We start from the raw sequence: 17,298 nt of genomic DNA, 5'->3' as shown, positions 1-17,298 counted from the left end.
TTCTGGCCGCTTCCTACCCTCCTCTCCCCACCCCCCCACGCCTCGCCCTAATAAAGGGTTTTCCTTTTGCTCCTTAAGGTTCCCCTCATAAAGATGAGTAACCGGTAAACAAGGAGCTGACACTTGCTTTATCTTTTTTAACACTGAGAATTGATCTGTGTGTTTATGAAGTGATTTTTAGAGCAAATTGTTGCAAAACCAAATTAAATATTAAATTGAATAAAGTATTTTAAAGTTATTGTAGGAGATTCTTAGCGATGTGTTTTGGATAATAGAGGCATGAAAATTAGGACTGGCATACTTGAAAGGAGGGACTGAATCTGTGATACGCATTGCATCTCTATTACGAGGAGCTCAGGATGTCACTTAACTCTTGAGCCCTTTTTTGCATGTTTTGGACAGGGGGACAAATTTCTATGTTGGTTTGCATATCATAAACTCACAAGTTAAGATGTTGAATTAAGACAGGATGTAGCATGGGTCTTTCAAAGGCAGGGAGATGGTCTGAAAAATAATTGTTGACCATATTAGTTACCTACTGGGAGGTTATAGCGACAATGCTTCTTTAAAGCTTGTTTCTCTGACTCTTTGGGAGAGACTTGGGGACCCCAGAGCCAAAATGTGTGTATTACGATAGTAAGATAATCAGAAGATTTCAGAGCATTTAACCAAGGAAGGGAAAACTGTCGTCTTCATTATAAAAACATGATGAAGAAAGGTGAAGTGTTTGTTGTGGGGCAGTGGCAAAAATGGAAACAGAAACCCAGTGTCCTGAGGCACAGCCTAGAGTCCCTCTGGGCTCTGTGCTTTTCAACTTCTTGGGAAAAATTGATTCCAAAAGAAAAGTTTTTATTTCCCACCCTTTTGTGTAGATAAAATAAAGGAGATAAAGTATTTCCCACCCTTCCGTGTAGATAAAGTCCAGGAGGCTCCTCCAGTGCATTGATGGTAACTTTTTGACACAGGTGGTAAAGGAGCCAACGAGGAGAGGAGCACTCCTGGACCTGGTACTGACAAACACAGAGGGACTGGTGGAGGACATTAAGGTTGGGGGCACCCTAGGTTGTAGTGATCATGAAATGATAGAGTTCAGGATCATGAGTACTACGCACAAAACAACAAGAAGTAAAATTACAACCTTGGATTTCAGGAGGGCTAACTTTGACCTCTTCAAGAAACTGCTTGGAGAGATCCCGTGGGCTAGGGCTCTGAAAGGCAAAGGGGCTCAAGAAAGCTGGTTGGTATTCAACGACCACTTCCTCCAAGCTCAGGATCGGTGCATCCCTAAGAGAAAGAAATTGGCCAAGGGACGCAGGAGACCTGCATGGTTGAGCAGGGAGCTTCTGAAAAAGCTCAAGTGGAAGAAGGAAGTTTACAGTAAGTGGAAGAAGGGACTGGCCCCTTGGGAGGATTACAAGAATGCCGCCATAGCGTGCAGGGATGAAACAAGGAAAGCCAAGGCTGCCTTGGAATTAAACCTGGCTAGGGATGTCAAGCTCAACAGGAAGGGCTTCTACAAGTATATTGGAAGCAAAAGGAAGACCAGAGAAGTTGTGGGCCCACTGTTGAATGAGACAGGAGCCATGGTGATGGAGGATGCGGAGAAGGCGGACTTACTGAATGCCTTCTTTGCTTCGGTCTTTACTGCTTGGCCCAGCCCTCAGGAGTCCCAGGCTTCGGGGAAGGTAACGGGGAAAGACGATGACTTCCCCTGGGTTAAGGAGGATCGAGTGAGGGATCAATTAGATATTCACAAGTCCATGGGCCCCGATGGGATGCACCCCAGAGTGCTGAGGGAGCTGGCGGAAGTCATTGCTGGGCCATTTTCCATCATCTTTGAGAGGTCCTGGAGAACAGGTGAGGTGCCCAAGGACTGGAGGAAAGCCAATGTCACTCCAGTCTTCAAAAAAGCCAAGAAGGAGGAGCCGGGGAACTACAGGCCGGTCAGCCTCACCTCCATCCCTGGAAAGATGATGGAACAGCTTGTTCTGGGTGTCATCTCAAGGCATGTGGAGGAAAAGAAAGCTATCAGAAGTACTCAACATGGATTCACCAAGGGGCAGTCGGCTGATGACACAAAGCTGGGGCGGGTGGCTGACACACCGGAAGGCTGTGCTGCCATACAGAGAGACCTGGACAGGTTGGAGATTTGGGCAGAGAGGAACCTTATGAAATTCAACAAGGGCAAGTGTAGGGTGCTGCACCTGGGGAGGAATAACCCCATGCACCAGTACAGGTTGGGGACTGACCTGCTGGAGAGCAGCTCTGTGGAAAGAGACCTGGGAGTCCTGGTGGACATCAGGATGACCATGAGCCAGCAATGTGCCCTTGTGGCCAAAAAGGCCAGTGGCATCCTGGGGTGCATCAAGAAGAGTGTGGCAAGCAGAGATCAAGGGAGGTCATCCTCCCCCTCTACTCTGCCCTGGTGAGGCCGCATCTGGAGTACCGTGTCCAGTTCTGGGCTCCCCAGTTCAAGAAGGACAGGGAACTGCTGGAGAGGGTGCAGCAAAGGGCTACCAAGACGATTAGGGGACTGGAACACCTCTCTTATGAAGAAAGACTGAGGGATTTGGTCTCATCAGTCTGGAAAAAAGACAGCTGAGGGGGGATCTTATCAATACTTTTAAATACTTAAAGGGTGGGTGTCAGGAGGATGGGGCCAGGCTCTTTTCAGTGGTGCCCAGCGGCAGGACAAGAGGTAACGGGCACAAACTTGAGCATAGGAAGTTCCATCTCAACATGAGGAGGAACTTCTTTCCTTTGAGGGTGGCAGAGCACTGGAACAGGCTGCCCAGAGAGGTGGTGGAGTCTCCATCTCTGGAGACATTCAAAACCCACCTGGACACGTTCCTGTGCAACCTGATGTAGGTGACGCTGCTCTGGCGGGGGGGTTGGACTAGATGATCTCCAGAGGTCCCTTCCAATTCTATGATTCTATGAAAATACCAAGTGTATCAAATGCCTGTGACTGTATTTTCCCTGCACAATAGATCATCTCAAAGATTTATTCTCGTTATTGAACTCTCTGAAAAGTTAGCTACCTTTAAAATCTCAGATACATTGTCTTTCTTCTATGCCACGTAAACTCCTCCCTCCACCTGCTGTATTATACTTGTTCAAGGACCAAATTTAATCTTTTTCTAGGGGCAACTTTTCAAGACATAAATTTGTTTTAAATTTAAAATCTGGTATATTATGTCCTTGAAGGGCAACGTGTCATGTTGAGAATTGGATCAATTTCAAAATATGATGCATCACTTGTCTCTAGTCCTGAAAGGTATATAAAATTGTTTTTTAATGTTTTTAAAGTTAGAAAAGCTATTGCAGGTTTTTTTGGTTTTTTTTTTTTTTTTTTAGTTCTTCTTAAGCTCTGTTCAATTGGGTTGTCAGGAAGTAAAGGTATCTTCTCACCCTGCTGGTGACAGTTTAAGGTAATCTCTCCTTTGTGCATTGCTGTGAAATAGAAGTGAAAGACATGGTTGCATATTGCATCTTGTCCCCAGGTTGGTAAATTCAAGCATGCTAACTCAGTTGCTTCTGTATGTTACCATATCCCAGGATACCTGGATAACTGTCCAAGGAGGTAATGTGCGTTTTCTACTCCTATACTGCTAAATAAACTGCCCTTGAAGACTCTTGTGGTGGTACTCTAAAGGATAGCCTGTGCAAGATGCATTATTCTATATTTGGTAAAATGCTTTATTAGTAACTCATTTGGGATAAGCTGCTGTTTATGAACTATAATGCAATCCCAGTTTCAAAAATGTGTATCTGTGTAATAAAAATCAAATTCTGTGTATCTCTCTGCTCTTATGACTTATGTAAGTTTCTGCTACAGTGAATGTGTAGAAATCCTTTTTTATATTTAGTGTAGGCATTGCTTAAAGTGAAAGCATGGTTTGAGGATTTCTTGTCCCACCAATGTGGCGCATCAGCTTAGCTCCATGTTTTCCTATTTATTTTATTGACAACTACTAAACCAGACTGCTTTGAGGAGTTCAGTCCGTGTGTAGGTGGTGTGTTGTCCTGACTTCCAAGCACTGCTGATAATCTAGTCCTAAGCGCCCAGTTTTCAGTTCCATGCTGCGTTTAAGTTCTGTAACAAAGGCAGGCGATTGGGGAAGTTATCGTGAGTTACTCTAATGTCTTTAATCAAACTTGCTTTGATTACTACAAGACTAGTAATTAACTAGTAATTAACAGCTTGGTAGCATTTGTGAAAGTGTTGCTCAGTCCGTGCCCCAGGAGAGAGCTGGCCACATCCATGAAGCCATTAATCCTGCAATTTTCCAATGGAGTACTGCAGGTGTAAGGGAGGGTGGGAATGCAGAGAGCTCTTTCTTCTGCCGAGGTGAGGTCTTCTGATCAACAGGAATAACCGTTAGGAGAAAAGGTATTCCTGTACTGCCTGCTTTCTGAACGCAAGGGCTCCCTTTGGTGCATGGCAGCAAGTATCCAGTTAAAATAACGAGAGACGTTTCTACAGGTATGTGCCTGCAGGAATCTGATACAGAAGGGTTTATTCTGTCATTGTCTTACATGACACATGCTGATATGATTCTCTTAAAGGCCTTTGAGAATGGGAAACTGAACACATCTGATTGTTGGACTTGCCGCCAAAGGCCATTAAGGAGTCAGCATCCTGAGAACGACAGGGATGAAATTAATTTATTTTTGAAGCCGTACTGTTTTTTAAAAACAAAGGCTTATGTGTCAGAAACTTGCTGCTAAATAAGTGGCACTGTTTTACATGTGAAATATTAGATAATGCCTATGCATGGATAAATCAAGTTCACTGATAACTGGCAGGAAAGCAGCGGCTGAGTTTCTGCCATGTCCCAGTGCTGGCTACAGCAGCTGCTGCGCCCCCATCCCAGCAAAGGTCTGTTGAGATAATTCTCCAAGGAGCACTTAATACCAGTGCATTAGACTCAGTATGGGCATGAAAGCAAAGATGTAACGCTTGGCTTCGAGCATGGAAAATGTAAAACATTCTGTATCTACAGAATTGGGTTTTGTTCTGGTCTAATTGAGCACTGTAATGCTACTTTTTGAAAAGTATGGCTGGGTGTTTACTGTGGGTAAACCAGAGCAGTAGTATGATGAATTTTCACGCAGGAACTGTGTATCTACTTAAAACAAGGAACATGTTATCAGTTTTGTAAGATTTTCAGTTTACTATAAAGCAGTTAGTCTTCAGGCTTTTGCTCCTTATTTGTTTTTAGGTTTCCCTTTCAGATAAGGTAGGTCCTTGTGTTTTGGAGCAAGCCGGGGAGAACTCTGCAAACAGTGTTACTTTAAAGGGAAATTTAAGAAGGTGGGATGGGTGACCGAGAGATTGTCTCAGGCTCTAATTCTGATGAATGCGTTAAGCCAGTGTGAGCTGGTAATGGCTTCAGAAAGTCAGTCGTCTTACTTTGCCCTTGCTTGCTCAGCCCTCCCCCAGTCCGTCCCCTGCCTTCTATCAGCCCAGGTGTTTGTGCAGTTACATGCGAACTGGGGAGTTAATCCAGCTGAAAACAGGCCAAAATAAAAAAAAAAGAAAAAATATTTATTTCAGACAGTTCCCTAGGCTGGTTTGCCACGTTGCTGCACAAATAGCAGCCCAGGGAAGGGGGTGGTAATGGGTCAGAATCAAGTCAGTTTGGAGCAGGCTGGTAGAGAATATTCTGGTTTGGGTTTGTTGTTTGTGTTTGTGGTTTTTTTCTTTTCTTTTTTTCTTTTCTTGCATCTTTCCAAACTCTTCCATTTGGAGTTTTCTGAAAAGCAGAGTGTCCGGCTCATGGCGGTGCTGGTTTTCCTTAGCCACCTCTGAGCAGGCAGTGATTTTTCTCTCCTTCGAGTTTCTGCCACTTCTCTGTCTCAGCTAGCTGCTTCCTGTTTCCAAATGTGTGTGTTGCTGCTGTGCTGAATACCTGATTGTCATCTCAGAATAGTTCTTCCAAATCTGCCCCTCTGAGTTTTGTGAAACTTTTCTTTCACTGTTGGTACAAGAGTCATAACCTTTACAGACTTTGTCCACGGGGAAAAGAGAGAGAACTGAACTCCTTTACATTTACTTAAATCTTTACTATTGGTGTCCTCCTTCCCAGCTGCCGCCTTTTACGCCCACTTTATTATCAAATGGTTATTCTTTGCAGATTTTTGGACTGTGCAATTTCATACCTGATTATGTGTTTGAACTCTTTTCAGACACAGGATGTTTTCTGCAGTGATTTTACTATTTACTCTTGTTTCTTTTTCCCTTGCAGCCTGAGCTGTGCTCCTTTCCTGGTGCCTCTCTCCCATTCTTGTCTGCCAGCCCCGGTCTTCTTTTAAGTTCTTCCTAAAACCTTCCTTCTCCTAGCAACCTCTCTTGTTTTCCCTCACCACCGCTTGTTCAATTTACTGTTCAGGGGACGGGGTCTCTCTTTCTTGTTTGGAGACTTTTTGTTGTTTGAATATAGCCAACTGTTATTTATACATGGTCACATCCAGGTTGAAGATTAACCTCATGTCTCTCAAAACTTTTAAATTAATATTTACATTTTGATTCTGTGCCTAAATTTTCTTTTAAATTAATATTTACATTTTGATTCTGTGCCTAAATTTTCTTTTCCGAAAGCTAATATACTAACTAGATTATCTTCCAGTAGCTTAGTACAAATATTCTTTGCATATTTTATCCATCTGGTATCTTGAATAATTGAGAGTTGACTGAACAAGCATTTTTGGGACAAGAAATATATTTTTTTTTTTTTTTACTTTTTTGGGTTGTGTTGCACTGCATTATAAATTTACGTGCGACTGTGTAAATACTTTGCAATATTCTACAAAGCAGGTTATTTACCTGAAGTCAGTAACACTAGGAATACAGCCTAGCCCTAATCCTTTGAAGACCGTATTCTCCAAGGGCAGCGTTTTCAAAAGTGCTGAACGCTCGCTGCATATTCAGCTGGCCTGGCGTGCTTTTGAAAATGTTCCTCTAAATGGGAATGACTCTGAAGACAATTATTAAGAAAAGCTACACCATTAATTTAGTAAAGACTGAACTGAATGTGCATTGGGGAGTCTGAAGGTTAATGTAGCTCGCAGGCGTTGGATCCATCCAGTCTAGCCGGCTGTGGTGCCAGTCGGCAGCCCAGTTGCCCTAGATTTTGTCTACAGACGCTGGAGATACAGGAGGGGAGAACTGGTGTCAGGCTAACTCAGAACTTGAGTGAGCCAGAAAGCTATACTCCTGACCCTTTGAGTTAATGCCATGAAATCAGGCAGGCTGAGTGCGGCCCAAAATGCCTGTTACCTTTTTTAATAATCTACCCAGGTGGTTGTATGATGCTGAATTAGTGCTGTTAACTTTGTCTTATCTATGAAGGTAGAGGCCTTGCACGTGCTGAAAGGGAACTGCTAGAGAAACAGCCTGATTTACCAGGGGGAGGAGTGCGGCACTGCGTTTTGTCCTTTAGTTGGGGATTTTAGAATACAGAATAGAAAAATACAGTTTTATGAAATACAGACATGCAGCTGTGTGCAAAGAAGGAAAAAAAACCCCGCAGACCAAAATGCAGTTTTTTTTTTTTTTTTTTTTTTTTTTTTGCTCGTGCATTTAACCTACACATAAGTAAAGTTAGCCTTTTATGAAAATGGCATTTGTACTACCAGTTTGATTTGTTAAATGCAGCGTGTGCTCTGTGGACCTCTTTGCACAGACAGAATTGCAAACTTGAGAAACTTTGGAAACTGGTTCTGTAGGATTTCAGCCTCGAGGCAAAGCTTTTATTAGAGTTATCAGAAATTAGTTTTCTACAAAAGAATTGGTTTTGGTTATTATTTTCTAATTGCTTTAGTTCAGTGTCAGTGGGAAGAGAAATGTTTACCTTAAACGATTAGTGCTGTCAGTCAGTTTTAATTAATTGCTAATTAAATGGTGAAAGTTTGTAAAGCGGCAGAGATATAATTGTGATAAGTCATAATCAGAAATCACTTGGTGTATGAAAATCTGGAAAGGGAAGTTTGTGAATTGGATGTTGAACTGAAAGGTGGGAAACAGGGTTCAGGGCCAGCCAAATGCTGTCACTAGCTTTTCACCCTGGTATCACTCCAGTTCTGCCAGGGAGACTTTATAGTGGCCTTCCAGTACCTAAAGGGGGCCTACAGGAAAGCTGGGGAGGGACTCTTTATCAGGGAGTGTAGCGATAGGATGAGGGATAATGGTTTTAAACTTGAAGAGGGGAGATTTAGATTAGATATTAGGAAGAAATTCTCTACTGTGAGGGTGGTGAGGCACTGGAACTGGTTGCCCAGGGAAGTTGTAGATGCCCCATCCCTGGAAGTGTTCAAGGCCAGGCTGGATGGGGCTTTGAGCAGCCTGGTCTAGTGGGAGGTGTCCCTGCCCATGGCAGGGGGGTTGGAACTAGGTGATCTTTAAGGTCCCTTCCAACCCGAACCATTCTATATGTCTACCCTCCCTTTTGTCTTACCTCCCTGTGTTTGCTACTGTAAGCGCATCTGGGAAGCTTCCATCTCTTATGTAGCTTATACAGAATTGTAACATTGAAAATGCAAATATTTCATTTCATTTAGGACTTGAGGAAAAAAAAGTTTTAATTTTTTTTTTCAGTCAGATTTCCTATTAAGCTTTACTTTTTTGTTTGCAGCCAGCTGAATTGCTCTTGTTGAATAACAGAGAGGGGCATTATATTTAAATATTTTATACATTTAATGGATCTGCCTTTAGTTTTTGTTAGAAACAGAAAGCATTTTAGCTTCAACTGAAAAAAGGTAATGGTTCATTAGTGGACAGCATGGCTCTTACGGATGTCAGATTTCTGCTGAGTGGCTTGCAGTCACCATTCCTTGGCATTAATCCTCTTTCTGTGGTGTGGCTGGTCTTGTAGTAAGCTTCTGAAAATAAGTTTTTAAAAAAAAAAAAAAGTAGTTCTGGGGGTAACTCATGAAAACTAACTAACTAAAATAAATACTAGACTCTATCTGTCTGCGCTGTTCATATGTGCCTGTATCTGCCAGATATGACATGCTACGTAGCGGAAGAATTTTGACACAGTAGCACGAAATAATCTGTTTGAAGGTTTCCTGATTATTGTAGATTGTCAGACACTAAAATAAATATTTAATTTAAAAATTTATTAATTTTTTTAGGAGGGGCAACTACTCTGTTGTAAATAGTAGTTGTTATTTTAAAAGCATCTTCCACAATTTATTCCTGCATCTCTGTATATAACTTTGGCAAATGGCAGGTTTGCCTCCTGGGAAGTGTTAATATTGAAAACCAAGGGGATTTCGCTACATATAAGTACTTCAGGATTGCTGGAATATGTAAAATGTAGGTCTATCTGAAGGACAAATGCATGCTTGTTTTGGTATTTTGGGTTTTAGGTTTCCGGTACTATTCATTTCATCATGAACTTTTGTTTCCTCTGGTGCTGAGAATGAGATCATTATTGCTGTGATTCATCGTGCTCTCACATTATCCACAGATTACTAGATTATAAAGGCAGCAAAGGAGTGTTCTAGTCACTCAGTCTGACCTCTTGCATCATGTTCGTCAAAGGATTCCCTTAAATGAAATCTTTTGAAGTAAAGCCTTTAGACGCATCTCATTTTGATTTAAAAGTTTCTAGTGATGGACAGTCAATTGCATACCTTGGTGAAAATTAGCTCGAAGAATGAACAGCAAAGGAAAAGCAGTTGAAACTGTTAACGCTTTTTACTTTTCACTTTTTTTTAAATTGTGTGCATTTATAACCTAAGGCCTCTTGTGTTTATGTTCTGTTATGTTTGTAAGTGTATATCTACAATATCATTAGCTTTCTATCCCTTTGAGAACTTTTCCATGTGCTAGCAGTCTCCATATGTAAAATTATCATTGTTTTCTTTTGGCTTCAAAGAAAACATTTATCTTATGATTGTATAATTTTTGAATACATATTAAGTATTATCTGCTGGTTTCAGCTGTTGTTGTACGTTCTCCTGAACTGTTCCAACTCTGAAAAGGAGTTTGAAAACAACTGCCTGTTTTTACAACTACTTCCTGCTGATAATTGTGCTCACAATATTCACAGTAAAGGCCAACCCATTGCTACTGCATGACTCAAGTTTCCCCTTGCTTTGGCTTCACTGTAGCAGCTACACGTCTCATCAGGGAGAGAGACTGCTGGAGGCTACCTTAAATGAAATCCAGAAATGCCACATTTTTACTGTGACCTTTGCTTACAATTTCAGTGGACACTTGAACTAACTTCTCTAAGGAGAAAAGCAACTGTATGTTAAAGCATCTATAGAGTAGCTCAAAATTGCTTCAGAGTTGCCTGAACCCTGCAAGCGAATTTTCCAGCTTCTTAGCTCTAATCTTGTGTCGTTATAAATGCATGCAAGTGCTCTCTGTTTCTTCTTACTTGGACAAAAAGGTGTGGTGGTGTGTTTTGTTCGTTTTTTCCTTACAGTAATAAAGCCTGAGCACTTGTAATGTGTTATTAACTTTATGTCTTCCACCAAAGTGTTTTTAACAGTTTGAGGAGAATGAAGAACACAGATTTCATGACTGTAACTGAAATGCCTGGGTGAGAAAAGTAGCGCTCTGGCTCACCTAAGATCCGAATTAGCGTCTGGCAGTGACGCTCTTTCTGACTCCTCCTCTGTCTCCAGGAACAGCATTCAGACTCCGGGACCGCTCAGTTGCTCACTCAATAACCTGCTGCTTTTCTTCTGGTGGTTTTTTGTTTGTTTGTTAGTTTGCTTGGGGTTTTTTGTTTGGTTTTGATTTTCTTGTTGTTGTTTTTTCCTAAATTGTGACGAAATCTATCAGGTATGAGTTACAAGTTATGTCAGTGGTGAGGGTATCTCAAGGTGGGCATAGAATAACCAGACACTTCAGGTCAGTAACTAGCTAGGAACATTTTCAGACCTCGAATATTTCTCAAGTGTAAAATTGGCGTAGTGATTTCTTTCTAGATCTGTTTGATGAGCTGATGATTATTATGGTTCCTTGGCAATTGCATTGTTAAAGTCTTTCCATTTTCTCCTTTCTCACTTCTTTTCCCAAAAATTTGCATTGAATTCAGTATTGCTCTGTGTAGATTTGCAAGTTCTATATTTTACGGATTGTTTTTGTTAGCAATATCCTTACTGTGTTTAAATTTAAGGTTACTTGAATGTCTTGCATAATATTATCTATAATGGATTTTGGATTTTTTTCAGAGACATACTAAGTTTTCAGCTAATTAAATATCCCACTATGCTGTGTTTTTTTTAATGCTAAAATTAACTGTCACCAAATAATATTAACATAATGTATTGAATTTTGTAACAAATTTGGAGTACTAAATTCATCCAGTTTCAAATGCAAACTAAGGATACAAATGCTCAAGGATAAAAATGTTTATGTATGAACTGATTACGTTATCTGAATTGCTCTCCTTCCACAGCTGATAATGCTTAGGAGAAACGTGTACTATATTAGTCTGGCATACTTTAAGAAGAACATACGCTAATACTTGTGTTACCACGATGTACCAAACTATACTGACGTCCCTGTATTTTGCTTTAATACTGGATTTCTTAACACATTGCTACATACATAAACGCACATACACCCCTGCGTACATGTCGTCTTTGCCTGCCTCTCTCTCCTTCCCCCCGCCCGCCTTCTCTCACACTTTACTTTGACGCTCCTTTTAATGGTAAAACCGGAACCCTTTTAATACATGTGAGCCACACCTGAGTAGCTGATAGGAGATCCAGTGCGTGTTAGTTTGATAGCAGCGAGAAGGCTACCTTTGCACCTTAAGCTTAATGGGGCTTGGTTTTCTTCTTTTTAGATACTGTTAGGACAATGTATTTATAAGTATGCTTACTTTCAGTAAAATGCAATGGAAACTTGCAGTGGTTGTGGCTTGCTCTTAGCTATTATGAGTTCCAAGTGTGCCTATAATGAGTAGTAGACGGTGACCTGATATTTTTGCAGCAGCACGGGATATGATGGAGGGAGTGAAAACTCAAAGGTGACAGCTGATTTGCTTGGTCAGAGAAGAGAGTTGCCAAAGCCGCTTTCTCTTCCCACTTCTTTGACAGGTCCTCATAGAAGAGGACAAAAGAAGCTTACTGCAGTTTTCGTAGCTTGCTCTTTCATCTGTTTTTCTGGGATCCTGTGCTCTTAAGCTGGCATACGAGATTGATGATGCTTTATATTCTTAAATGGAATGTAATAAGAGTATTCTGTCTTGCTGCTATTGTTGGGTTTGTTATCATTGGGGCTTTCGTAGGCTGCAGTATGTGGTGAGTATTCTAAGTCACACAAGGTGTTCTTTGAGACCATCACTCCACAGAGACAACTTGTACAGTAAACGCAGCGGGTGCTGGCAGGATTTTTTGGGGAGCTGAACTGTTAGCTGGATGCTGCATGTTAGCAGAAGTAGTGCATCCAAGTACCTAGTCCGTATTTGGTTTCTTTGACAGTTAAACTTGGGTTTATTTCTTCCTTTTTTGGTGTTGCTAATGAAATTAAGAAACACTGTCACGTTCAACAAGCATGTATATTCCTTGACTTCTTCACAGACATGTTACTTGACCTCAGTGACCTTCTTCAGGTATTGTATCCTTTTTTTATTTGAAACTTTTGTTGAATTGTTAAAGTTTAAGATTAATTGCAAGTAAAGAGCTGTCAGTATGGGCTGTTTGGGATGTTTTAATTTTTCTCTAAAAATTCTGAATTGGAAAATCACTGGATTTGTAAATCTGAGTAATTGTTCAGTAAAATCAAATGTCAAACAAATATTTTTGCTTTTAATGCGGCAAATAACACATCAAGAGTTAGTATGATCCTTTCATCAGGATTCAGAGTCACTGCAATGGCACAGGGTCAGACGTTACACATTTTTAAAACAACAGTTGTTGAAGACAGAAATAACTTTTTTGGTAGGTAATACTGTGTAAATGGGTTAGTGCACTAAAGAGACCTGTTTTATAAAATGTATTTTGAGAGAAATATGTACTTGCTCTGTATGTGGAAATAGAAAGCTCTACTGACATATGCTGTCTGACCCTCATTCTCTATGTTACAACTGTTTTACATACAATGTGAGTAGGTTAGTTGCATCTATTTTTGTCCTCCCAGCTGTCTTGGTAAATGGCATCCCTCTGAAGACTATTTATTGCTTGAAGCAGTCTGCTGGAATTGCAATCATCACATGAATCTTTAATTCTTAAAATTAGTAACTTTTTTCCTCTTTCCTAAACTCTCATTCAATTATTTTGATTACTTCTAACCAAATACTGCATGTGTAGAATGGAAGGTTTATTTCCTTTTAAACACGGGTGATTTTTGCATGGTGATTGTTATGAAATAGAATGATCACAGTAATGTGAAGAACAGTCACACAATGTGAGGAAGAACAAGAAAGAGGTATTGTACCTGTAAAAGAAGAGCTGTATTGTCAGTGGGAACAGACAGAAAGATCGAATGATTTGTCTTTTCCCCTCTGTACATTCCAGCCAGAAAAGGTGTCGAGATGGGGCAGGAGAGGACCAAAAGGTTAAAGAGGGGTAACCGAAGAGATGGGAAGAGCCAGAAATAGATTAGTAGCAGGGAAATAATCAACCCTGGAAAGAGGAAAAATGCATTAGGTGTCATGTCTGTATTAACATATTTAACTGTGTGAAGACTTCTGATGTGCTTTACTTTATAGCTTCTTTAAGGTGAATCTGAGCAAACAGGAATCTTAAACATTATTGTTAACTGTAGCTAGCCAGAAAGTCCTGATTAAGAACGTATAAAAGAGCTTTTCAAGATGGTGGCAAAACATTTATGGCCACCAGAGGCAGACAACTTCAGGAATGTTCTGCTTTAGATCAGCCTTTGCTCACAGGTCATGTGCATAAAAAAAGAAAAGCAATTAGTTTGAAAGAAAAGGATAGCCATCTAATAGACTGTACTATTACTTTGAAATACCTTTTTCTTTCAAGGACAGCACTCCCATCCTGAAACTGGGATGTGAATATCACTAAAGGAAAAGAAAGGTTGGTGGTGCTAGTAGTAGCAGTGGTATTATCTTTCCAAAATGCTTATCTTGTTCAGACTCATCTATACAAAATACATAATGCTGGTCCACCAAAATGAGAAAGTCGTCCATTTTATATCAGAAGAAAAATCACATTTGAAATGGGTTACTGCTGACCTTCACCAACTCTTGCTTAGACGTGAATAGCAAATTTTGAGATTTTTCTTCAGAATTTTCTACTTGATGCAGCTCAGTTGCTGCGCAGGAGGCGAAGTGACCTGCAGGGCTGCTAATCAGCTGACTGCAGGAATTTTTTTGAAGAAAGTTACCAAATGAAACATCCTTATGAAGGGTCTTCATAGAGGCTACTGAGTGAATTACAGAATGCCTTGAAATAGATTTTTATGTATTTGGGCGGGGGTGGGGGGGGAAGTATACCAACCTTTAGTTTATTGCTTCATCTAAAAGCAAAACAAAAAATGAACCTTGTAACTCCGGCTGCCAGCAAGAAGGGTAAATGAAAGCCTGTGAAAAAGGTCATCCACTGCTTCCTTTTACCATCTTGCAGCTGGAGACAATATTTGCTGTGCCGTTTTCCATCCCACTTATGGCATCCTCCATATCAGTGACCTTCAGCTGATGTCTTGCAAGCGCTGGGAGAGCCAACACCCTCTGTAGCTCACAACATAAGGAAGGTGGTAGCGAAAAGTGAGAGTAACATGAAGTAGAAGTAACATGAAGAAGATTTGAATCTGCTGTTACCCGCAACTCAGTATTTGTTTAGTGACCTATCATATTTGTGTTCTTTCTCTCTTGTTCTGTTCTGTTAGCTTTTTTTTTAAAAAAAAAAAAAAAAATAAGGGTGTGTGTGTGTTGAAATCATAAGTGTGGTCTCTTAGGCTTTGGTCTGTACCTCTTGTACAACCTATCTTCCTATCTTTATTGAGCAGCTTTGGGATTTGGTCTCCCATTCTCCATTAAAAATTCTGTCCCCTATAGTGTAATATGCTTTTAGTATGCTGCTAAAACTTAGCAATAGAGGAGACTAATTTTCGCTGTTAATGGCAGTCTGTTTAAGAGTTATATCAGTTTTCTTCTTATGCTGATGACTGAGATGTGGGAGTTTGTCTTGTTCCACTGGAGAACTGCTACATTTCATAATAGTTTTTGGAGCTTCAAAATTGCCGTCATCTTGGAAAAAGCCAAAATGCCTTTTTATTTTTTTTTTTTTTTAATTGGAAGGACAATTTTGGGCGTATTTTTTTCTCCCATTTTATCTTCAGGTGAAGCGTGTCCTATGTCTTGGAAACCTCCTGTTGAAAGTGTTGTCCGATTCAGTGTGCCTCTGGTACATTTAGACTTTAAAGCATTATCTGAAATGAAGTGAAAACGTCCAGACCACTGCTACAAATCAGGCTCCTTCCTCGTGCAGAGCGGAGCCATGCTGCATGTTGATTGAGTTGGAAGGACGATCAGTCATCAGCCTCTGACAGGGAAAGTACTTGCTTATATTTTCAGATACTGCATTTTACTTGCAAATACAGTCTTTAGAGAGGTCTGTAATCAGGCCTTTTGTTTGCTTTTTTGTCAGTCCAATCTAAGTGACAGGCCTTGCTTGTTTAGGAGAGTTGTGAAGCTTGTCTTGCCTTGGCCCAACTTTTGAATGGTTTAGGTTCGCTCATGTGTTTCGGGGCACTTAATTCCTTGCACCTGAAGAACTATTTGGCTAAAGTTTTTGATCTCAGTGTGGGGAAATGCTGCCTTCTCATCCTTGGAAATGGCAGTTTCTTTTTTAGCCTCTTGTACTCTCCAGTGTCATGGTCTTTGCAGTGTGGTCATAAAAGACTTTGTGAAGAAGTGTTGGCAGTGCTTTGATCTCCAATTTCAGCCTAGTAGAATGTAATTTTTAGTGTGCCTTCTGGTGTGTCCTGCTGTTAAATAAGGCTAATGCTTACTGAAAAGATGTTAGAACCAGGCTCTCTTTAGCAGTACACAGCAGGGGGATTAACACCAATGGACATAATTAATTAAAAGGAGATGTTTTGACTTGATATCAAGTAAAGATTTTTCACCATGAGGACAGACAAGTGTTGGAACAAGTTGCTCAGAGCAGTTTTGATGTCTCTGTTCCTCAAAGTTTTTCGAGATCCTGAGCAACCTAGCTCTTCTTGTAGCTGATGCTGCTTTGAGCAGGAGGTTGGGCTGGAGACCTGCTGGGAACCATTCCAGCCTGAACTATACTGTGGTTCTAGATAAGGGAGGAGGAGGCACAACAAATAATCAGTACTGAAAAATCAGTAACTAGTACTTGCTTGGTCTAGTTCTCCTTCGGTCTCTCTTCCACTTCAAAACACGACTCTCACCCCCTGTTTCTTTATCTTGAATTTGTCTAGTCAAGTAACAGTACTTGCCCAGAAGGATTTTTATTGTGGGTTATTTTTGGATACTTGTTTTTATTTATTTCTTCTAAAGGCAGCATTGGCCTCCCTGATTCCTCTGTGCCTGTCACAAATTACTCTTTGACTTTCTTGCACAGAAGGTATGATGATGGTTTATTGTACTGCTGTGGTGGTGGAGGAAGAATGCTAGGGCTACCGCATATGTGATTAGCAGAAGTAGACTCTCCCTTTGGAGTCCCCAGACTGAAGGCAACGCTTTAAAGCATAGCGTGAGAGGAAGCTGCTTAATTTTGATTTGTGTCTCTTTTTGAACTGCAGCCTGACAAGCTGGGTTTGGTACATGTTTGTAGTTTTGTGTGTTGTCTTTTGAGGTTAAATGTAATGTTCTGGTTGCAATATGGATCCAAAAAATAAGTTGTTTCAGTTTAATGTGTAGAGATGGCTAAAACAGTATTTTCTAAAGACTATATTCATTTGCTTTGGTTTTTAATACCCTTTGTTCATTTAAAGTTATTAACATGTTGACTGCATTTGCCTTTATTGCCCCTATGCAAATTGCTATGTTGATTGAGTTAATTTAAACAACCTGGTTGGGACCTTCAGGCATTACTATACTAGAAATGTTAATAATGAATCAAATAACCACAGGTGCCTCTTTCCCCAGCAACAGACACTCTCCTTAAAAACTCATTTGCTTTTCATGCTTGCTTAATTATTTAGGCAAGCAGCCATGGATGTTTCACAGTGTGAATTCTCATCGTGTTCCAACTGCCCGGTCTTTGTCTTTCTAAAAGACAGAATACCTTAACCACCGTCACCGTTTGTAATATTTTTTGAGAATGCCACACCATGGTCTTGAAAAGCCTTTTTGGAAATTGCTCATAGTGAAATTGTAATGACTTACA

General features: G+C 40.5%; 1 protein-coding gene across 7 annotated transcripts in view; it reads left to right on the top strand.

The window, feature by feature from the left end:
* BRF1 (BRF1 RNA polymerase III transcription initiation factor subunit) overlaps nucleotides 1-17,298 on the top strand; it is a 178,972-nt gene that overhangs the window by 60,074 nt on the left and 101,600 nt on the right. For 5 of the 7 annotated variants that reach the window (XM_054200636.1, XM_054200639.1, XM_054200640.1 and 2 more), the window contains one exon: nucleotides 12,553-12,584. The exons of the other annotated variants lie outside the window; for them this stretch is intronic. In XM_054200636.1, the coding sequence (XP_054056611.1) occupies nucleotides 12,553-12,584 (32 nt within the window). The remainder of the gene's footprint in view (nucleotides 1-12,552; nucleotides 12,585-17,298) is intronic. 7 annotated transcript variants of the gene reach the window in all.

This window comes from Rissa tridactyla, chromosome 4 (assembly GCF_028500815.1).
Source record: "Rissa tridactyla isolate bRisTri1 chromosome 4, bRisTri1.patW.cur.20221130, whole genome shotgun sequence".
Lineage (NCBI taxonomy): Eukaryota > Metazoa > Chordata > Aves > Charadriiformes > Laridae > Rissa > Rissa tridactyla.
Note: the sequence above shows the minus strand (reverse complement) of the source record. Positions and strands in the feature narration are given on the sequence as shown.